Source organism: Schistocerca piceifrons, chromosome 5 (assembly GCF_021461385.2).
Source record: "Schistocerca piceifrons isolate TAMUIC-IGC-003096 chromosome 5, iqSchPice1.1, whole genome shotgun sequence".
NCBI classification, from domain to species: domain Eukaryota; kingdom Metazoa; phylum Arthropoda; class Insecta; order Orthoptera; family Acrididae; genus Schistocerca; species Schistocerca piceifrons.
Window position 1 is genome coordinate 280,487,588 of NC_060142.1, and position 24,335 is coordinate 280,511,922.

The window sequence follows — 24,335 nt, forward strand, 5'->3', positions numbered from 1 at the left end:
TAGAAGATGTTTCAGCATCTTATGGATCAACCTAAGGCCGACATCTGCACCTACACCTGCTACATAGATCTTCGCAAGCCACCGTACAGTGCGTAGCGGAGGGTACCTGTACCACTACTTTTCATTTCCTTTCCTGTTCCACCCGCAAATAGAGCGAGGGAAAAACGACTGTCTGTATGTCTCCACACGAGTCCTAATTTCTCGTATCTTATCTTCATGGTCCTGAAGTGCAATGTATGTTGCCGGCAGTAGAATCATCCGGCAGTCACCTTCTCTAAATTTTCTGAATAGCTTTCACGAAAAGAAGGTCACCTTCCCTACCGGGATTCCCATTTGAGTTTCCAAAGCACCACCATAACACTTGTGTGTTGTTCGAACCTACCAGTAACAAATCTAGCAGCCTGCCTCGGAAGTGCTTTGATGTCTTCCTTCAATTCGATCTGGTTCTCCAGTGTCCTTTACAGGTGAACAACTCTTTCCTAAAATTCTCCCAACAAACAAAAATCGAACATTCACCTTCCCTACAACAGTTCTCACAAGCGCGTTCCACCTCACATCGCTTTGCAATGTTATCTCCAGATATTTAAATGACTTGACTGTGTCTAGCAGGACCTAGTAATACAGTTATGTAACATTACAGGTGAGATCTCCCTACTTATCCACATTAACTTACATTTTTCCAAATTTAGGGCTAACTACCATTCGTCACACCAACTGCACATTTTGTCCAAGTCTTCATGTATCTTCCTACAGTCACTCAACTTCGACGCCTTACCATACGCCACAGCATCATCAGCAAAAAACTGCAGATTGCTGCCCATCCTGTTAGCCAAATCATTTATGTATATAGATAACAACAGTGGTCTTATCACGCTTCCCTGGGGCACTCCTGATGAAACCCCTTGACTCTGATGAACTCTCACCATCGAGGATAACATACTGAGTTAGTTATTACTCAATAGAGGAAAGTCCACTGGACCTGACGGGATACCAATTCGATTCTACACAGAGTACGCGAAAGAACTTGCCCCCCTTCTAATAGCCGTGTACCGCAAGTCTCTAGAGGAACGGAGGGTTCCAAATGATTGGAAAAGAGCACAGATAGTCCCAGTCTTCAAGAAGGGTCGTCGAGCAGATGCGCAAAACTATAGACCTATATCTCTTACGTCGATCTCTTGTAGAATTTTAGATCATGTTTTTTGCTCGCGTATCATGTCATTTCTGGAAACCCAGAATCTACTATGTAGGAATCAACATGGATTCCGGAAACAGCGATCGTGTGAGACCCAACTCGCATTATTTGTTCATGAGACCCAGAAAATATTAGATACAGGCTCCCAGGTAGATGCTATTTTTCTTGATTTCCGGAAGGCGTTCGATACAGTTCCGCACTGTCGCCTGATAAACAAAGTAAGAGCCTACGGAATATCAGATCAGATGTGTGGCTGGATTGAAGAGTTTTTAGCAAACAGAACACAGCATGTTGTTATCAATGGAGAGACGTCTACAGACGTTAAAGTAACCTCTGGCGTGCCACAGGGGAGTGTTATGGGACCATTGCTTTTCACAATATATATAAATGACTTAGTATATAGTGTCAGAAGTTCCATGCGGCTTTTCGCGGATGATGCTGTAGTATGCAGAGAAGTTGCAGCATTAGAAAATTGTAGCGAAATGCAGGAAGATCTGCAGCGGATAGGCACTTGGTGCAGGGAGTGGCAACTGACCCTTAACATAGACAAATGTAATGTATTGCGAATACATAGAAAGAAGGATCCTTTATTGTATGATTATATGATAGCGGAACAAACACTGGTAGCAGTTACTTCTGTAAAATATCTGGGAGTATGCGTGCGGAACGATTTGAAGTGGAATGATCATATAAAATTAATTGTTGGTAAGGCGGGTACCAGGTTGAGATTCATTGGGAGAGTGCTTAGAAAATGTAGTCCATCAACAAAGGAGGTGGCTTACAAAACACTCGTTCGACCTATACTTGAGTATTGCTCATCATTGTGGGATCCGTACCAGGTCGGGTTGATGGAAGAGATAGAGAAGATCCAAAGAAGAGCGGCGCGTTTCGTTACCGGGTTATTTGGTAACCGTGATAGCGTTACGGAGATGTTTAATAAACTCAAGTGGCAGACTCTGCAAGAGAGGCGCTCTGCATCACGGTGTAACTTGCTCGCCAGGTTTCGAGAGGGTGCGTTTCTGGATGAGGTATTGAATATATTGCTTCCCCCTACTTATACCTCCCGAGGATATCATGAATGTAAAATTAGAGAGATTAGAGCGCGCACGGAGGCTTTCAGACAGTCGTTCTTCCCGCAAACCATACGCAACTGGAACAGGAAAGGGAGGTAATGACAGTGGCACGTAAAGTGCCCTCCGCCACACACCGTTGGGTGGCTTGCGGAGTATCAATGTAGATGTAGATGTAGATGTAGATTACTTAATAAGTCGCTTTCAAATCTAAACTTATTCCATATGCCCGTACCTTCGTTAACAGCCTGCAATGGTGCACCGTGACAAATACTTTCCAGAAATCTAGAAATATTTCTGATAGCCATGTCTTAAGGAATGGGTGTCTCTTGCATCACATAGATGATTTTTGAAACATTATACATGTTTGCCTGTTTTCAAGTTCTCATGCCATGCACTTGCACCTTGGTGGAAGGGATGGTGCAATTTATATTGGATCTGCATTTAATAACATATATTTTTTATTTCACATTGGTATTAGTTTTCCTGGGTTTCACATTGATATTCTGCATTCAATATTCATAATATCTGATTTTGATGCCAGTTCGTATTTGCCATTGATTTGCAAAGCCTTCTGTACATCACTGGCATTCTAAACCATGAGACTCAAATCATCAGCATATACCCTACGTATGTAAAACAGTCTGAACATTCATATTTAATCCTCTTAGCTGTTATTGCATAGTGGCTAGCAGATTTCTAATGTGATGACAAACAAGGGCATCAACACTGGACAGCCTTGCCTTACCGAGCTATTGCAATTAAATGTTCTAGTTGGTTGACTTTATTAGGATTCTGGGTGAGCTTTAGCTTAACATTCTAACTATTAAATTGGCACAATTTTGTGGGAAACCCATTGCTTTCATTGTTTAAAATAAGTAATAATGGTTTACTCTGTCTAAGGCTTTCTGAAAGTCTACTAACATTATAACGCATTTTAATTTGGGAACACCTGCTATGATTATTGTATCTCTATAATATTGCACTGTCCACGTAATCTATCCATGCTTGTGCATCCTGGTTTGGTAAGGACAGATCTTTCACTAAGCCCTTAAATAGCAGTGGCCTAAAACTGTAACTGAGAGCACGTATTCTGAAGAAACACTTTTAGTTATCCAGTGTGGCCTATTTGTTAGGCACAACCTTTTCACGATTCCCTTGACACAGAGAAAAGCTTCTATCAACAGGGATTTGAAAGTAATGTTCATGTAACACTGAACTTTACCTTTTCTTGCACAGTATCCTGTTAACCATAGCTGATGGGTGAAAGAAAGCATCTGACATAGTGCCAGACTGCAGACTGTTAAAGCTACAAGCATACAGAACAGGTTCTCAGATATGCAAGTGGCTCGAAGATTTTGGAAACAGCAGAACCCAGTTTGTCGTCTTGGATGGTGAGTCTTCATCAGAGCCAACAGCATAGCCAGGAGTGCCCCCAATGAAGGGTGACAGGACTACACCTGTTCTATATATACATAAAAAAGGTCATCATTGAGTGACTGTACAAGAATACATGGTGACTGACAGAATTTCTACTTGGTGTGATGAATGGTAACATGCTTAAAAATGCGAAAAAATTTAAGTTACTGCAGTTGAGTGTGAACAAAAAAAAAAAAAAAAAAAAAAAAAAAAATCATACAATGTTCAAATACAGTATCAGCTGGTGTGTGCTTCACAAAACTGCATCAATGAACTATCCAGGCATAACATTGCACAGAAACAGGAAATGGAACGAGCATGTAGAATCAGTTGCTGAGAAGGTAAATTATAGACTTCAGTTTATTGGGAGAATTCTAGGAAAGTGTAGATCATGTATAAAGGAAACTGAATGCAGAATACTTGTGTAACCAGCTCCTGAGTACTGCTGAAGTATATAGCATCTGCACCCCTATTTGCCGATAAAAACATTATTATTATTATTATTATTATTTTTTACTATTATTTCTTTAATATGTGATATTGCGAGAGACAAGTGTGTTGTCAGAGAAACAGTTTGGTTTTGCTAGAGCAGAGAGAGTGTAACGGTATCATCACAAGCCACAGAAAAGAGACTGAAAACAATGATATCTTCTAATTATAAGAACAATCATCATCATCACTGATTTTTTTTCTTCTTGTTCGAGTAGCCTTGATGCTAGCAAGACGCACTTTAATCTGCTGCCTATGTTAAGGTCTAGTACTATTACTATTACGTGAACTACTTATTGTAAACTATTGGAGAAAAATAGAGAATAATGTTATTCAAGTTTATCTCACATTTTCTGTAAGAATATTACTAATTTTGATCCTCTGCATTCTATCTTTGCTTCATTGCGGACGAGCTGCAACACCACCATTAGCAGTAATATATTTATATGATTTTATTGGCAAGAGTTAAATAGTTTTATTTCAGATTGAAAATGCTGAGAACAATTATTTAATGCTGAGAAATTTTTTTTTTTTTTCAAATCAAATTCAGTCAGTTGTTTTCATGTAACCGGAACAGATCGATTCTGTGATACACCAATGTTCATTTATCTGCTGCCATTTCATGAAAGCTTTACAAGGCGAGTTTAAATTGCCAAATAATTCAGACAAGTATATTTGCCATTGTAAAAAGAATTCACGTAAAAGTAATTTGATTGTATATCAAAATCTATGCTATGAGAAACTGTTTTAACTTCTACCATTCTTTGCTGGTGTTGGAGCATAATACTTTCCCAGTTAAAGCTCAGAAATCTTTTCAGTAAAATTCGCCAATTCCAGTGTTGTGTGTCCCCGTGTTATAAAAGTGAAGTGATATTCAAGAGTGAACCAAGTTTGTATAAAAGTAGTCAACAAACCTAATTGAATAATTTTAAACATATACACTTCTTTACAGACAACATATGAAATTGGTCGTCGTTTCAATTTAGTTCACATTCATGCTCATGTTTTATTCTAGCCAGGTAATGCAGTAATTGAATGACAATTTAGAACTGTAGACATATTTAAATATTTATGTTGGACGCTGCTAAATTTATGCATTCACAACACGGTTTAAAAGCAGCACAAGTATCTGGGATTCTCATCGGGTCACATTAAAGGAAGACACTGAAGCAATTCAGAAGCCAGGTATTCAATTTATTAGTGGTAGGTTTGATCAACACACTATTATTACAGGAACTCTCTATGAACTCAAATGGGAATTCCTGGAGGAAAGAAGGTCTGTTTTTCGTGGAACTCTACTAATGAAGTTTAGAGACTCAGCATTTGTGACAGACTGCAGAATGGCTCTACTACCTCAACATACGTCTCACGTAAGGACCACGAGGGAATGGAGAGAAATCAAGTCTTGTACAGAAGAATAGAGACAGCTGTATTTCCCTCCTTTCATTTGCAAATGATATAGGAATGAGACTGACTAGCAATGGTACAAGGTACTCTCCACCATGCACCACATGATGGTGTGTGAGAAATTTACTAAACCTGCATCTCCTCTTATCATTTTAGTAACGCAAAGTACAGTACTGTAACTGAAAGAGTGGGGCTACAAAAGTATCAGGTTACATTTTGAGAATATCAAGTTTCAGAAGGCACAAAATTTATGAAGTATTATGTGAAATAAGAAAAAATTAATGAACACAAAATCCCCAAATCTTTTACAGAAGCTCAAAATATAGTGCAGACTTCAATGTGAGATGCTTATAATAGTTTCCACAGTGAAACTTTCTCTTGAAACGTGGCAGGAAATCCATGGAGGTTCAGGTTGTATGTAAAGTATGCTAGCACAAGACACAATCAATGCTTCCTTTGCACAATAGCAATGGAAATACTATTGATAACTGTGCTGCTAAAGCAGAGTTACTTAAAAGAACCTTCCACTATTCCATCACCAAAGACAATGATGTAAATATTATAGAATTCAAATCAAGAACAGCTGCCAACATGAGTAACTTAGAAGGAGATATACTCGCAAGTCTTCCGGTCCAGTCTGTACGCGAATTAGATTCCTTTGAGAGTGTGCTAATGTAATAGCTACACACATAACAATAATATACAACCGCTCACTCTATGAAAGATTCATACCCAAAGACTGGCAAGTTCCACAGGTCACACGAATATTCAATACAGGCAATGGGAATAATCCACTAAATTACCGATTTGTATCATTAACATTGATGTGGAAGAATATTTTGGAACATATTGCATGTCTGAACATCATGAATTACCTCAAAGAGAACAGTCTGTTGACACATAGTCAACATAGATTTAGAAAACACTGTTCTTGTGAAACACAATTAGCTCTCTACTTTCTTGAAGTACTGAATCCTATTGACAGGGGATTTCACACTGATTCTGTATTTCTAGATTTCCGAAAGATGTCGACACCACCCTAGAAAGTGGTTTGTAATCAAACTGCATGCTATGAAATACGGTTTCAGTTATGCAACTGGACTTGTGATGTCCTATCAGAGGCCACATTTCGTAATAATTGACGGAAGGTAATCAAGTTAAACAAAAGTGATTTCTGGTATTCCCCAAGGTAGTGTTATAGGCCCTCTGCTGTTCCTTATCTATACGAATGATTTATGAGACAATCTGAGCAGCTGTCTTAGGCTGTCTGTTGATGATGCTATCATTTATAATCTAGTAAAGTCATCAGAAGATTAAAACCAACTGCAAAATGATTTAGACAAGATATCTGTATGGTGTGATAATTGGCAATTGAACCTACATAAAGAAAAATGTGAGGTCATCCACATGACTGCTAAAAGAAATCTGCTAAACTTAAGTTACACGATAAAGCTATCAAGTCTAAAGGTCAAAAATTTAACTAAATCCTAGGAATTACAATTACAAGAAACTTAAATTGGAAAGAACACACAGAAAATATTGTGAGGAAGGCAAACCAAAGACTACATTTTTTGGTACAACTTTTAGAAGATGTAAGAGTTCTACTAAAGAGACCGCCTACACTACACTTTTCATTCCTCTTTTGGAGAACTGCTGTGCGGTTTGGGATCCTTACCAGATAGGATTAATAGAGCGCAATGAGAAAGTTAAAAGGGGGTCAGCATGTGTTGTATTATTGAGAAATACAGGAAAGAGTATAGTGGACACGATACAGGATTTGGGGTGGACATAATTAACACACATGTGTTCCTCATTGCAACGGGATCTTCTCACGAGATTTCCATCACCAATGCAAAAATATTTATACAGGGAGAAATGACCATCATAATAAAATAAGGGAATTCAGAGCTCACATGGAAAGATAAGTGTTCATTGCTTTACATGCTGTTCGTGAGTGGGATAACAGAGACTTATTGTGATGGTGGTTCGATGAACCGTCTGCGAGGCACTTTAGTGTGCCAAGTAGCCATGTAGATGTAGATGTAATTTGAATATATCAACATAACTCGAATCAGGAGTGCTACACGCTAACTTATGTTCCAAGTGGGACAAGTAATGTCGTATGGACAGTGTGGCACAGTGTCAGTGGTAGTGGATAATGAAATTAACTTCAAACTCCAACTGAAATCTTATCGCCTTTTAACTCCTGCTTGACAGAAGGATATCTGAATGTTAGTAGTAGCAGGGGTGGGGGAGGGGGGAAAGGGGGAAGAAAGAGAGATGCTGAACATAGTCAAGTATAAATTACTGGATGCAAGCTAAAGAAGTTTTAAAACCTAAAAAACCATGTAAATGGGGAGCATGTTGCCATATTCTCCACTGAGATGATGTACTGCAATTGCAAAACAGTGAAAGGTCATATGGTTCATTCACAGCCATCTGCATTCACATCAGTTTATGCTCTGAGCAGCACTGAAAGTGCCATGTACTGGCTGCCGTATCATCTGTCAACTGCCATATACTGTGCATCTATGAATGTAAACACTGAAACAGGGGCATAACAAAAGCTTACAAAATTTGTGAAATCAAAACTGATAGTTTCATACTGAATGGTGGTGCTAGGTGCGCCTAGTTCTGCTTCAGTTCTCCTAGACAACTTGAAATGAGAAAGAGCCAGTTGGAAAGCTTACATTGTTGCAATAAAAAGAACACAATTCAAGAATCACTTCAGGATGGCTACATATGCAAGATTCTGTATTAGATTGTAAATGCTGCCAGTGACCGGATACGAAACACGAGCAGGCAGAAGTCGATGGACTTTGGAGCCCATGTGCATATCTGTATGAACAGACTATAATTGTGATCCATAGAACATTCAAATAACTAACATAAATAAGCTTTAAGATTAATTTCTTAGGCACATTTAGCGATATTAATTTTTTGAAATATAAGGGCAAGAAACTATGCATTTCATTGATCCAGAAATCATAACCCACACCCAAACTACAGAACCCTACCAGCCCAAGGTATCCAAATTATCTCGCTGTTGGGCCTTGCGTAGTAACAGCCTACACAGTGTGTGGTGCATCATACAGTGTTTTCTTTTGATGCTACACAACTATGGCTAGTGCCAGGATTTCCCTGTAGTACTCAAACAGTGTCAAATCACACACGACACCTGAACACTACCTGTCAGAAGGGATGAGGTAGATAAGCACATGTGCAACCAACTTTTACGTGAGCAACCACAATCTCTGTAAAATGGTTGTGGGGTGAACTCTCATTACAAGAGAGAATGACAACAACCATACAAATTACAGCTCTGCTAAGCTCCAGAAATGTCTTTGTGTCTGCAAGAAGTCACTTTTTGCTCAAGAGAAAATTGAAAGAGAAACTTAATGGACCATTTTCAGTTTAATTAGATCCACACATGGGGTGTGGTGCTGTTTCTCTCTTATGGGACATGTTGGGCTCTTCAGTTTTGAAGATACTGTAACTACAGAAGCACCAAACACTGCTTCTGATTCATTTTCCTTTTCATTTGTGTTTTATACTGTAACTATAGGTTTTTTATCAACAACATGACATGCCACCACACTATTAATAGGATCTGCAAACATATGTGCATCAAAATGTAGTGGACCACTAGATAGCACACACGGGACTAAACATGTTTCCTGCACACTATGGAGCTATTTCACCTCTCAATTCTCTTCCTATGGGGCACAGTAAACAAGGAACTGTACTATCATAAACCATGTAACTTGGATACATTTTGTGATGAGATTCATGTGATGTGCGCAGCAATTGCACTGGCTTTTTTTGTTTTGTTAGGGAATCTGCCAGTTCCTATTCAGAAATGCATCAACACGCCAACAATCAATCAACATTTGGAACATTTAGTTTAATTAAAAGTACACAAGGTATATATAAAAGAAAGAAAGGATCTTTGTACACAACGTGTAAACCACGTCAGCTAAAATGTCTGTGTTAACATGGCTGTGTGTATGAATTAATTCACTTTTGAAATGTTTCTTTCACTGTATTAAGAGTTCATGCCTAATATAATTGAGTACATGATTTATGGATGAATTTTCAACTGCATGAACTTACTGTTCCATCATCAAAAAAACCATGATCATCGGTCCTCTGTTGGCCCAACAGCCTGTCTGTCTCCAAATCTGTGTCAGCCTCTTCTGGAATTTAGAGAAAAAAAGTTTAGTACCTTTCAATGACCAGTTAATGTTACGTATCAAAAATATTAACAAGATCATTTGGGAAACTACTCTATGCTAATATTAAAGGACCAGTGAACAGTAACCATTCTGTTGCATTTCAAAGATTGAAAAGCATTTCAATGAAATGTAATAATGAATTTTGCAGCACTGCATAATAAACCACAATAAGAAAAAAGTCTATTAGTGAGTAACATGAAAATAAGGTACAACAGTTGCAGCATTGGTGCTAAAATACAGGTCATGTCATACATGGAACATGGCATTCTATTGGCCAAATTAATTCCTTTTAGTTTTCAATATCACTCATTTCTCACTGCTGTAGTAGTTTCCATTATTGGTACAAATAGGAACCAAACTTAGGTGTATGAAACAACATGGCTCCCATCTGAATGAGGTCACATGGCAAAGACCTTACAGATTTTATTTCCATTCATTCTCCTGCCACAGTTCGGCAATCCCATTCCATTGCAATACATTTGCAATCTTCACAGCATGTGGGGCCCTCTTATCCTGGGGTCTGAGTGACATATCCCCCCTTTCCAGACTCCCGCAACGCAACCTACACCTCTCGCCTCCCACTGCCTTCCCGAAAAGGAAAGCATAGTTCTGAAAGCTAGGAGAGAGAGCGTGTGCGAGAGAGAGAGAGAGAGAGAGAGAGAGAGAGAGAGAGAGAGAGAGAGAGAGAGAGAGATAATCAGTATCCCTTTCACCCTCCAAGGTGGAATCAGTGTACCCCACCTGCCTTTGTCTAGAGTAAATTCTACACACAAATGTGAGAAAGTTTAAACTGTTTGTGTAATAAGTATCTGAGGCAGGGTGTGGGCATCAGCCCAGTATTCGCTCAGTGGGATGTAGGAAACCGCCTAAAAACCATGTCTAGGCTGACTGGTACCCAGCCCACATCGTTAATCCACTGGACGGATTCGAATGGGGGTCAGCTTGCCTTTCCATCTCTTTAGCACACTTAGCTGCCCAAGTGGGTAAGTTAAGTACTGGCCAGCAATTCTGTGCCAAAAAAGTTTATAACTTAAGATTTTGGCTAAGACACAGATAGAGCATTAAAATAACCAATAATCATCATCATTTTACTTTACAGGGCACACGCTCCCTTACCTAAATCTGTTGGTGAATCAATCAAGCCCTCTCACCAAACCAACAACATGAATCCATCAGTAGGCCAGTTTGATCACTCGTGGTTTGGTGGGTAAGTGCCACTTGGATGGCTAGTGTATAAATACTCAGAATAATACACAGACACTGATATATTTTCAGCACTAGCATGACTAATGACTGAACCAATTCCAAACAAGAAGATGGGAGCAACAGCGTGGAATGTCACTCAGACCACATATCTTATTTTCAGCCTACTGCAAACAGACACATGAAATTTTTTGTGTGTAAACGGGAGCAACACCAGTTGATGCAAAGATCCTGGAAGTATCAACAGATCTTTCAAAAAATTCTAGAATTTGTCATTGAAGATGCTCTTAATAAATTATCAAATTAAAACCAAAGGACGCCATAAAAGTCAAAACATTAACGTCTTTTCGAATAACTGAAATTGCTGAAAAATTCATGAACAATTTTGATGCAAATTCATGTTCTAGACAAAGACTCTCGCTAACTACAAGTGTGAGAATATGTTGAAATATGTTGAAATTGTTTCTGTTATTGTGCTTTAAAGCCAAGTTGCACCACAGTTCACAACCACTTTAAACCGTAGGTCCCCTCTGCAACTGGCTATTCGAGTCAGCTCAAAGGTTAAAAGAAATCCTGTGCGCACTTCTTTCAATAGCGCCATGCCTAGTAAAGCACTGCAGTATTCAAATCAACCTCTGGGTTGTGCACAGTTTTAGTTACGAAACAAATGGATTAATGACAATGATGGCTTTTCATGCTTCAGGAAGGTAATGAAAAGGTATTAAATTGTGATACTTTGGATCCCTGAAGTATGATACTTACACAAAATATGCCTATGGCAGTTGTAATAAACCATTTTTAAGTTTACACAGTAAGACTATCATGTCTAAAGTGGAGCATACAATTGGTTTCATGGAGACAGCATCTAATGAAGCAGATCGTTTTATACGAAGATTGAAGATATATTTCAATATAACAGACTGCTCCACTGTTTGCTCTGGGCAGGAACAATTTGAAAAACATATTATTGACATCATAATCATCATCATCAAGTGCGCTACAAGGTCATCAATATTTCTCTTCAACTGGGAATTAATCAACATAGTACTGAAACACACACTCCCTTTCATTCATCGCAACTTCCACATTGACTCTATTCTCATTCAAACACAGTTATTTTAGAGAACCACTGTATGGAAGCAAAAGGAGGATCTCATTATTATTATTATTATTATTTGTGAGATTATATTTCACTGCCCACATATTGTATATGTTGTTGTTGTTGTTGTTGTTGTTGTTGTTGTTGTTGTTGTTGTTGTCGTCGTCTTCAGTCCTGAGACTGGTTTGATGTAGCTCTCCATGCTACTCTATCCTGTGCAAACTTCTTCATCTCCCAGTACTTGCTGCAACCTACATCCTTCTGAATCTGCTTAGTGTATTCATCTCTTGTTCTCCCTCTACGATTTTTACCCTCCACGCTGCCCTCCAACGCTAAATTTGTGATCCCTTGATGCCTCAGAACATGTCCTACCAAAGTTTTTATTTCTTCTCCATGGATTTTAATACCTACTCCCAACTTTTCTTTTGTTTCCTTCACTGCTTGCTCAATATACAGATTGAATAGCATGTGGGAGAGGCTACAACCCTGTCTCGCTCCCTTCCCAACCACTGCTTCCCTTTCATGTCCCTCGACTCTTATAACTGCCATCTGGTTTCTGTACAAATTGTAAATAGCCTTTCGCTCCCTGTATTTTACCCCTGCCACCTTCAGAATTTGAGAGAGAGTATTCCAGTCAACATTGTCAAAAGCTTTCTCTAAGTCTACAAATGCTAGAAATGTATGTTTGCCTTTCCTTAATCTATTTTCTAGGATAAGTTGTAGGGCCAGTATTGCCTCACGTGTTCAAACATTTCTGCGGAATCCAAACTGATCCTCGCCGAGGTCGGCTTCTACCAGTTTTTCCATTTGTCTGTAAGGAATTTGCGTTAGTATTTTGCAGCTGTGACTTATTAAACTAATAGTTCGGTAATTTTCACATCTGTCAACACCTGCTTTCTTTGGTATTGGAATTATTATATTCTTCTTGAAGTCTGAGGGTATTTCACCTGTCTCATACATCTTGCTCACCAGATGGTAGAGTTTTGTCAGGACTGGCTCTATTATTGTATATTGTATATAATTTGTTATAAACTTAAGATTGAAACTTCCTGGCAGATTAAAACTGTGTGCCCGAGCGAGACGTGAACTCGGCACCTTTGCCTTTCGCGGGCAAGTGCTCTACCATCTGAGCTACCGAAGCACGACACACGCCCGGTCCTCACAGCTTTACTTCTGCCAGTATCTCGTCTCCTACCTTCCAAACTTTACAGAAGCTCTCCAGCGAACCTTGCAGAACTAGCACTCCTGAATGAAAGAATACTGCGGAGACATGGCTTAACCACAGCCTGGGGGATACTGGCAGAAGTAAAGCTGTGAGTACCGGGCGTGAGTCGTGCTTTGGTAGCTCAGATGTTAGAGCACTTGCCCGCGAAAGGCAAAGGTCCCGAGTTCGAGTCTCGCTCGGGCACACAGTTTTAATCTGCCAGGAAGTTTCATATCAGCGCACACTCCGCTGCAGAGTGAAAATCTCATTCTGGAAACTTAAGATGGACTGTTTTTGTTCAAACCTGCAGAAATTTTAAAAATGTGTAATGTATTGACATGAGTAGTACGGCACGCAGATTCCACAAACACCACACACTACAACTGAACGGTTTGGGTAATGAATACTTGGCTACCATATAACCAACGGGGGAAAAAAAAAAAAAAAAAAAAAACAGCCGCAACACCACCACCAGACCAAATAATAGGAACAACAAAAACACCTCAAAAAATTAGAAGCAATGGAACCACAGCAGGAGCACCAAAATATGCACAAAAAAAAGAAAAAATGTGAGGAGTCAGCAAAAACAACAGTGGACAGTGAATAGTGAAGTGAATGAGATGAAAATAGTAGTTCCTCATCAGCCAAATTATTGTTGAGAAAGACAAGAAAAATGAGAAGGTTCCAAGGTAACAAGTGCTCCAACAAAATATCCAGTCCATAAGAAATAAAGTGCAACCGCTAGAAGTGGAACTGCAGACTACTGGTAGCTCACTTGTTTGCATAACAGAACATCGGTGTAGGGCATCTAAAATTACACATTTAGCTCTATTCTCATATAATCTAGCATGACATTATAGGAGAACCACTATGAAAAGTGGTGGATCATGTATATAGGTAAAGAAAGGGATTATGTATAAATATAAATATGTCATTATTTCAGTAAGTGAATAAAAACATGTAGAAATTTCAGCTAAAGAGATAAGAAAGCCACATATGTTTCAAAGACCAAAAGACTAACTGTACTATGTATTTACCATTGTCCCAGTGGTAAATAGATACATTCTCAGCAAAACTAATACAAGTATTGGACATGGTTACTAATGCTAAGGATAAAATTCTAATCTGTGGAGATTTAAATATCAAGACATTGAACCCAGATGGGTTCTGCACACATTTTTGAACATTATGTATGCTACAGAATATCACCACTGATTAACATAGCTGCAAGGGTAACTAAGCATTCAGTATTAATCATTGACCATAAACTAACTGATTTGTAGAAAGAAAATTGTAATGTTGTTGTATGTGATCTGGGCCATTCAGACCATTCCAGTCAGCTGTTAAAACTAAACACACCTGCAGGAAACAGAACTAAAAACATATAGAGTGGTCTGCTCAAAGCTGACAAGGGTTGAATTTACCATGCAAATGAACAATGAAACATGAGAAGTGGCGTACATGGAGACTAGTACAGATAGGAAGTTTTCAAAGTTTCTATCAAAATTTAAATTCAGAATCAAAGAAGTATTCCTAAAAATACTACGAGTCACTAAAACACAAAACAAAAGTAACTTGGTGACTAATGCAATAAAGAAATCCTCTATACCACTCAAACACCTCAGCAGCATAGAAGACAACCAAAATGACTTTTCATTTCAAAAATACTACCAAACATACAGAAACATATACAGAAGAGTTTTAGTAGCAGTAAAGATGTCTCGAAGTGATAAAATTACAGAAAAGGCATAAAACAAAAGCAGTTTCGAATGTTACCAAACGGGAGACAACTAGAAGAAGAAAGACCAAACAAATTATAGTATAATGATACCACAATATATGAAAAAAAAATGGCAAACTTTGTAAATTAATATTTCAGCAACATAGCTACAAGCTAAAACACAAACCTGACAAAATACAGCGTGTAAAAACATTGAAATATGTCAAAAACATGTTGATGCTGCAACCCACCACTTCAGAAGGAATAAGCTATGTCGTTCAGCAACTAAAAAGTAAAACCTTAGCAGGTATAGATGAAGAGCCTGTGTGCTTGCTTAAAGACTGTATAGACAGTATCAAAGACCTTTTAGTGCACATCATAAATGAATCATTCACCACAGATTGCTTCCCAGAGTCACTAAAGCATGTGAAGGTCCTGCCCCTACATAAGAAAGGAGACCCTGACAATATAGACAAATACAGGCCTTTCTCTTTACCATCATTATTTTCAAAAGCAATGGAAACCATCACGAAAATTAGACATGTGGGGTTTCTAACAAAGTACAGTTTCTGTGTAAAGAAGAGCTTGGGTTCAGGCCTGATAAAAGTACACACTCAGTTATAGCTCATTTTAAAAATGTTGTTCTGGAAGCGCTAGATACAGGAGACCATATATCGGGCACCTTCCTTGACTTCAGCAAAACATATGATTTAGAGCCCACACATTTATGTTAAATAAACTGAAAGCTCTAGGTATAAGAGGGGCAGCGAATAAATGGTTTCATTCATACTTAAAAACACAGAGTGCAGTAGGTAGAGGTATCTCAAACAAACTCCATTCATAATATAAAATACCTTTCTGACCCAGAATACATTAATATTGGAGTCCCCAAGGAAGTGTGCTTGGCCCAATATTATCCCTGCTATACAGAATGACACAAAAAACAGGAACATTTCCACAATCCAACAAAACTAGAAGTGACGAAGGAAAGAAATTGCATTCACAGTAACTGAAACCTTACAACTTCACCATTTACAAAATATTGATGGCATTTATCATTTTTTTCAAAATTACATCCTTTAGATGGCATCCTCCTGTATGAATACATTCATGAAATCTGTTGTCGAGATTCCTCATTCACCGCTGCAACATCTCAGTTGGGATACTGTGAATTGCATCACGAATTCTCTGTTTTAGCTCATCCACAGTTCTTGGTCGAGTCGTGTAGACTTTGCTCTTGAGGTAACCCACAAGAAAAAAATCACGAACGGATAAATCTGGTGATCTAGGATGCCAGGGAATGTTACCGAATCATGAGATCACACGGCTGCCAAACACTTCTCCCACATATGCCATCGGTTGCCATGCAGTGTCTGATATCACTCTGTCCTGGTGAAACCAGGCTTCTTTAACGTTTGGAAAGTTGTTCAATGCAGGTATAATGAAAGTTGTAAAAACCTCCATATAATGATTGGCATAGACAGTTATTGTGTTTCCCTCTTCATTTGCAAAAAAATAGGGCCCGATAATCCCATGTGATGAAACACCACACCATACTGTCACTTTACTAGCGTGTAAAGGGGGCGCATGAAAGTCATTAGGATTTGTGTTGGCCCAGTAACGGTAGTTCTGTTTATTCACATAACCTGTGAGATGAAAACTGAGAGATGAAAAATGTGCTTCATCTGACATCCAAAACTAGTTTAGAAATTTATCGTCACTGTTTATATTTCTGTTAAAACAAACCACAACAACAATAACAACAACAACAACAACAACAACAACTTTGGTTTCCACACAAGCACAGCTCATAGGATGTGTATCACAAAATTCCTAGGGATGCATGTTGATGCACATCTAAAATGGATTCATTATGTTACTGCCCTCGGGGAACTAATAGCTTCAGCATGCTATACACTGAGAGTAATAAATTCTTTGTGTGGTAGCTCATGTACCTGTACAAATTATAACAAAAAGTTGCATGAGACCTCGTTGCACGAGTTGTTTAAATCTTTGGGACTCTACTGTTCATTGTGAGTTGTTGTTGTTGTCATTGTCGTCGTCGTCGTCTTCAGTCCTGAGACTGGTTTGATGCAGCTCTCCATGCTACTCTATCCTGTGCAAGCTTCTTCATCTCCCAGTACCTACTGCAACCTACATCCTTCTGAATCTGCTTAGTGTACTCATCTCTTGGTCTTCCTCTTCGATTTTTAACTTCCACGCTGCCCTCCAATGTTAAATTTGTGATCCCCTGATGCCTCAGAACATGTCCTACCAACCAGTCCCTTCTTCTTGTCAAGTTGTGCCACAAACTCCTGTTCTCCCCAATTCTATTCAATACTTCCTCATTAGTTATGTGATCTACCCACCTAATCTTCAGCATTCTTCTGTAGCACCACATTTCGAAAGCTCCTATTCTCTTCTTGTCTAAACTATTTATCGTCCACGTTTCACTTCCATACATGGCTACACTCCATACAAATACCTTCAGAAACGACTTCCTGACACTTAAATCAATACTCGATGTTAACAGATGTTTCTTCTTCAGAAACGCTTTCCTTGCCATTCCCAGTCTACATTTTATATCCTCTCTACTTCGACCATCATCAGTTGTTTTTCTCCCCAAATAGCAAAACTCCTTTACTACTTTAAGTGTCTCATTTCCTAATCTAATTCCTCAGCATCACCCGATTTAATTTGACTACATTCCATTATCCTCGTTTTGGTTTTGTTGATGTTCATCTTATATCCTCCTTTCAAGACACTGTCCATTCCGTTCAACTGCTCTTCCAAGTCCTTTGCTGTCTCTGACAGGATTACAATGTCATCGGCGAAACTCAAAGTTTTTACTTCTTCTCCATGAATTTTAATACCTACTCCGAATTTTTCTTTTGTTTCCTTTACTGCTTGCTCAATATACAGATTGAATAACATCGGGGAGAGGCTACAACCCTGTCTTACTCCCTTTCCAACAACTGCTTCCCTTTCATACCCCTAGACTCTAATAACTGCCATCTGCTTTCTGTACAAATTGTAAATAGCCTTTCGCTCCCTGTATTTTACCCCTGACACCTTCAGAATTTGAAAGAGAGTATTCCAATCAACATTGTCAAAAGTTTTCTCTAAGTCTACAAATGCTAGAAATGTATGTATGCCTTTCCTTAATCTATTTTCTAAGACAAGTCGTAGGGTCAGTATTGCCTCACATGTTCCAACATTTCTACGGAAACCAAACTGATGTTCCCCGAGGTCGGCTTCTATCAGTTTTTCCATTCGTCTGTAAAGAATTCGCGTTAGTATTTTGCAGCTGTGACTTATTAAACTGATAGTTCCGTAATTTTCATATCTGTCAACACATGCATTCTTTGGTATTGGAATTATTATATTCTTCTTGAAGTCCGAGGGTATTTCGCCTGTCTCATACATCTTGCTCACCAGATGGTAGAGTTTTGTCAGGACTGCCTCTCCCAAGGCTGTCAGTAGTTCTAATGGAATTTTGTCTACTCCCGGCTCCTTGTTTCGACTCAGGTCTTTCAGTGCTCTGTCAAACTCTTCACACAGTATTGTATCTCCCATTTCATCTTCATCTACATCCTCTTCCATTTCCATTATGTTGTACTCAAGTACATCGCCCTTGTATAGACCCTCCATATACTCCTTCCAACTTTCTGCTTTCCCTTCTTTGCATAGAACTGGGTTTCCATCTGAGCTCTTGATATTCATACAAGTGGCTCTCTTTTCTCCAAAGGTCTCTCTAATTTTCCTGTAGGCAGTACGTATCTTACCCCTAGTGAGATAAGCCTCTACATCCTTACATTTGTCCTATGCCTGCTTAGCCATTTTGCACTTCCTGTCGATCTCATTTTTCACCAATTAAATTCAATATTTCTTCTGTTACCCAAGGGTTTCTACTAGCCCTCTTCTTTTTACCTATTTGATCCTCTGCTGCCTTCACTATTTCGTCCCTCAAACCTACCCATTCTTCTTCTACTGTATTTCGTTCCCCCATTCCTGTCAATTGTTCCCTTATGCTCTCCCTTAAACCCTGTACAACCTCTGGTTCTTTCAGTTTATCCAGGTCCCATCTCCTTAAATTCCCACCTTTCTGCAGTTTCTTCAGTTTTAATCTACAGTTCATAATCAACAGATTGTGGTCAGAGTCCACATCTGCCCCTGGAAATATCTTACAATTTAAAACCTGGTTCCTAAATCTCTGTCTTACCATTATATAATCTATATGATACCTTTTAGTATCTCCAGGATTCTTCCATGTATACAACCTCCTTTTATGATTCTTGTACCGAGTGCTAACTATGATTAAGTTATGCTCTGTGCAAAGTTCTACCAGGTGGCTTCCTCTTTCATTTCTTACCCCCAATCCACAATCACCTACTATGTTTCCTTCTCTCCCTTTTCCTACTGACGAATTCCAGTCACCCATGACTATTAAATTTTCATCTCCCTTCACTACCTGAATAATTTCTTTTATCTCATCATACATTTCATCAATTTCTTCATCATCTGCAGAGCTAGTTGGCATATAAACTTGTACTACTGTAGTAGGCGTGGGCTTCGTGTCTATCTTGGCTACAATAATGCATTCACTATGCTGTTCGTAGTAGCTTACCCACACTCCTATTTTTGTTTTATTCATTATTAAACCTACTCCTGCATTACCCCTATTTGATTTTGTATTTATAACCCTGTATTCACCTGACCAAAAGTCTTGTTCCTCCTGCCACTGAACTTCACTAATTCCCACTATAACTTTAACCTATCCATTTCCCTTTTTAAATTTTCTAGCCTACCTGCCCAATTAAGGGATCTGACATTCCACGCTGCGATCTGCAGAACGCCAGTTTTCTTTCTCCTGATAACGATGTCCTCTTGAGTAGTCCCCGCCCGGAGATCTGAATGGGGGACTATTTTACCACCGGAATATTTTATTCAAGAGGACGCCATCATCATTTAACCATACAGTAAATCTGCATGCCCTCAGGAAAAGTTACAGCTGTAGTTTTCCTTGCTTTCAGCCGTTCGCAGTACCAGAACAGCAAGGCCATTTTGGTTAGTGTTACAAGGCCAGATCAGTCAATCATCCAGACTGTTGCCCCTGCAACTACTGAAAAGGCTGCTGCCCCTCTTCAGTACATGTTGCAAACAGTGATGCACATTAAAAAAAAAAAGAGACATTTATCAGTACCCAAAAAACAGGTCTCCATATGAACATGGAACCAGATACAGCCACCACCTACATCTCCACAGTAAAAACAAAACATAAACCCAAAACAGCATGCTATATAATGGAATTAAACTATACAATGAACTACCACATGAGATCGAAGACAAAAGTGAAATACATGCCTTCCGGAATAAAATTTGTTAAAGTGTTTTTATACTGTAAAGGATTATGAAAAACGATTGGTAAATATTGTTGACAATTGTGCTAATGATTAATTACTGCAATTAAGAGGCATTTAACAATATATTCAATAGAACAGTGAAATACCATCTCCGAAAGAGTAACTCAGTAAGATAATAACTGTAATTATCTATTTATGTGTGCAATTGTGTACGTTTATGTATCTCTGTATCTGTATTTTATGTATTTACATATTGACAACATCCATAAAATTTACATTGGATGTGGATGGATAAATAAATAAATAAAATAAATTAATTGCTACTTAGTTATAGTGAAGACAGGAGTAAATCTAAAAAAGTGATGAAGAAACCAAAAAATGAACTTTTGGAAGAAGCTTGGTATTGTTGGTTTTTATAAGAACAGCAACAGTGGTAAGTAACACACTGTTGTACCAGATTTAAATCTAGTCGAGGAATTCATGAATTGGAAATACAATGTGAATCAATGTCGGCTGATGGAGCTGTAGCAAATGCTTTTAACGCTGATTTTAGAAAATAATTGGATTAAAATGACTGACTTGTACTTTGTTTGCAATGCTGCTGAAACCGGAAAAAACTGGAAATCGTTACGTAAAAATATTTAACTTCTCAGCAGGAGTGTTCAGTTCTAGGTTATACAACTAGAAAAGACTGAGTACCAATATTAGTTTGAGCGAATACTACCACGACCCATACACTGCTCCTCATTGGAACATCTAGAAACCTCAGATGCTTCAAAAATATCAGACTTTCCTTAATTTGCAAAAACTAACCAAACACACAGATGAACACTGAAATTTTCATTGAGAGCTAGGGCAACATTGTTCTCTGTGAAATAAAAAAATAAAATAAAAAACAAAAATCAAAAAATCAAATTGAAACTGGTACACAAGGAAAAGTCCTACTTTTACTGGATGATGCATCAAGGCATCATTCGACTGAACTGTTCAACAGAGAAAATCTTAAATTTACAGTAAAATTTTGCATTCTAATGTGACATCCTTGATACAACCAAAAGATCAAAATGTTTTTGAAACATAACACGACTTTATAGAAAACAACTTTTATGTAGACTGTTATCTATCAAAGACAAAGCGGAAGTAGTTTTGTCAATTTTCAAGCAAATGAGTTTAAAGGAGCATTGTTACATGGGATTTGACTGAGAGGAAGACTTTGAATCAAGCTTGGAATGGATACTAAAATGGGAGCATGAAAATTCAATTAGCGAAACAGATGATTCTGTTTTGGAGGATATAAATGAGCTAATGAAAAACACACAAATATGAAAGGAACATGATGCAAATAATATGAGAGAGTGGCTCACTTGTGACAGTAATGATCAAGCTTCCAGAACATGTTAGATGATAAAATTGTTGAAAACATAATGTAGAAAAATGAATGGCAGGAACTGCAGGTAGATGAAACAGAAGGAAATGTAGATTCAGAAAGTGATGCAGGACCATCTCATGTGGAAGTGTTTCAAGCTCTGTAAACAGCTTTCAAAAGGAAAAAAATGTGATACCTTGAGATTACTACAGATAAAATGAATTCCTGATGTAGCAGCAATGAAGAGAGAAAAAAACTGTTATTTCAAATGAAAATCATGAAATATTTTGAACAAAATTAAACTACAGTGCCTGTCCTATGCGACTTTTGTTAATGGTCATCAACGTTTCTGTACGTTTTAATGTATTTGTATTTATTTTTATGCGGTTTCATAGGATTTCACATATTTTTGTGTATGCTTATGTATCTCTGTGGGTTTCTGCTTGTCTTTATGTATTTTTTAAGCATCTTTATGCATCTGTTCACTTATCCAACTACTCTCACAACCACGACAACTATTTTGCCCATTTCTGCATCATTCCCATTTCCTTTACATCATTCCTGCACAATGGACAATCCACAATGGACCCTTACTCCATCTTTCTGCAGCAATTCAGGAAAGTATCTGTTTCCCTGGCTAAAACCTAATCCAACAGCCTGTTTCTCAAATGCTGCCTAAACCATGGAATTACACCCACTAACCAGCAACAGTACCTGCATTTTGACAGCTGTCATCCATTTCACACTGAAAAATCCCTTCCATACAGCCTGACCACGTGGGGATGACATATCTACAATGACAAAAACTCCCTTGCTCAGTATGCTGAAGGTCTCACCAGGGTCTTCACAGACAGCATTGTCCCCCCCACAGAGTTCGCAAACTGATCTCCTGTGCCATTTCCCCCACACCTCCAATCCTCCAACCAACCTCAAGAATCAGCCACAAAGGAGTGTCCCCTTCATCAGCTAGTACCACCCCGGGCTAGAACAACTGAACCACATCCTTCGCCAGGACTTTGATTACCTATAATCATGCCCTGAAATGAGGGACATCACACCCGAGGTACTTCCCACCTCTCCTAAAGTAGTACTCCGTCTCCCACACAACCACCAGAACATCCTAGTCTATCTCTATGCCACTCCCAATCCCAACCAGCTGTCACAATGACCATATCCTTGTGGAACACCCAGGTGCAAAACCTAGCCAAATCCACCCACCCAGTACTTCCTATTCCAGTCCTGTCACATGTTTATTCCACCCCATCAGGGGCCAGGCTACCTGTGAAAGCAGCCGTGTCATTTACCAACTCTGTTGCAATCACTGCACTGGTTTTTATATTGGTGCGACTACCAACCAGCTGTCCACCAGGATGAATGGCCACTGCCAAACTGTGGCAAACAGCAAAGTAGACCAACCTGTGGAACAATGTGCAGCTGAACAAAACACACTTGATTTCAATGGCTGCTTCACTGTCCCAGCCATCTGGTCCTTCCCTCCACCGCCAGCTTTTTTGAACTGCACAGATGGGATTATCCTTAAAACACATTCTCTGCTCCCATAATTATCCTGGCCTCAACTTACGGTAATACACTGTTCCCATATTCTCTACCCACCAGTTTGTACCCCTCTCTCACCATGTCACCTGCCACACTGTTTACTTTCAGTCCTCTGCCAATGCATTAATCCATCTTTCCCCCACTCCTCTCCTCTTTAGCTCCTTTGTTCCCCGTCTCCCTGCTCCACAACCTCCTCATGCCTGTTGCCATCCTAGCCCCTGTACACTTCACCAGACAATGTTCGTCACTCGACCCTCCCGCACAACACCCCTTCCCCTTCCCCTTCCCCTTCCCTGCCCCCTCCAGACTGCTGCTTGCACCCCACATGATGTTGCATTCTGGCTCGAGCTGCTGGAGTTGGCGGTTGTGTGTTCGTGAAGTGTGCTTCCTTGCTTTTGTGTGTGTGTGTGTGTGTGTGTGTGTGTGTGTGTGTGTGTGTGCGCGCGCGCGCGTTACTGATGAAGGCTGTGCCTGAAAGCTGTATGTAAGTGCCTTTTAATTGTGCCTGTCTGCAACTTGATGTGTCTTCTTTATGGTAAGTAGCAATTTGTCTTTTTCTACATTGTTGATATTCCTACCTGGAGTTTTCATAGTTTGATTTTTATTGGCTATTTCATGATTAAGGTTGGGGCATTTTAGTTATTTTTAAAAAATATGCTAGTGTGTAAAAACATTGATTTTTCTTGGTTTTACTGAGTTTTAATTTATTGGTGTTGGGTTTGAATAAAAACCTAATATTACTTATTAACCCTGGAAATATATCTTTCTAGAGGTAGTAATACAAAAATTGCTTTTCTTCATACAATCGATTATCTTTATTTTTAATTATCCGAATGACTTACAATAACAATTACAGTAGTCTAGTTAATCAAATCTCCATTGTAAATAGGAGCTTTTTGCTACTCATAGCACATACAAGAGGATGTGTATGTGTGCACTGGCTAACATAGAGAACACACACACACACACACACACACACACACACACTCACTCACTCACTCACTCTATTCT

General features: G+C 38.9%; 1 protein-coding gene across 9 annotated transcripts in view; it reads right to left on the reverse strand.

Moving 5' to 3' along the window:
• Positions 1-24,335, reverse strand: part of LOC124798714 — a 495,837-nt gene that overhangs the window by 178,022 nt on the left and 293,480 nt on the right. For all 9 annotated transcript variants that reach the window (XM_047262235.1, XM_047262236.1, XM_047262234.1 and 6 more), the window contains one exon: positions 9,691-9,773. In XM_047262235.1, coding sequence (XP_047118191.1) covers positions 9,691-9,773 — 83 coding nt within the window. The remainder of the gene's footprint in view (positions 1-9,690; positions 9,774-24,335) is intronic.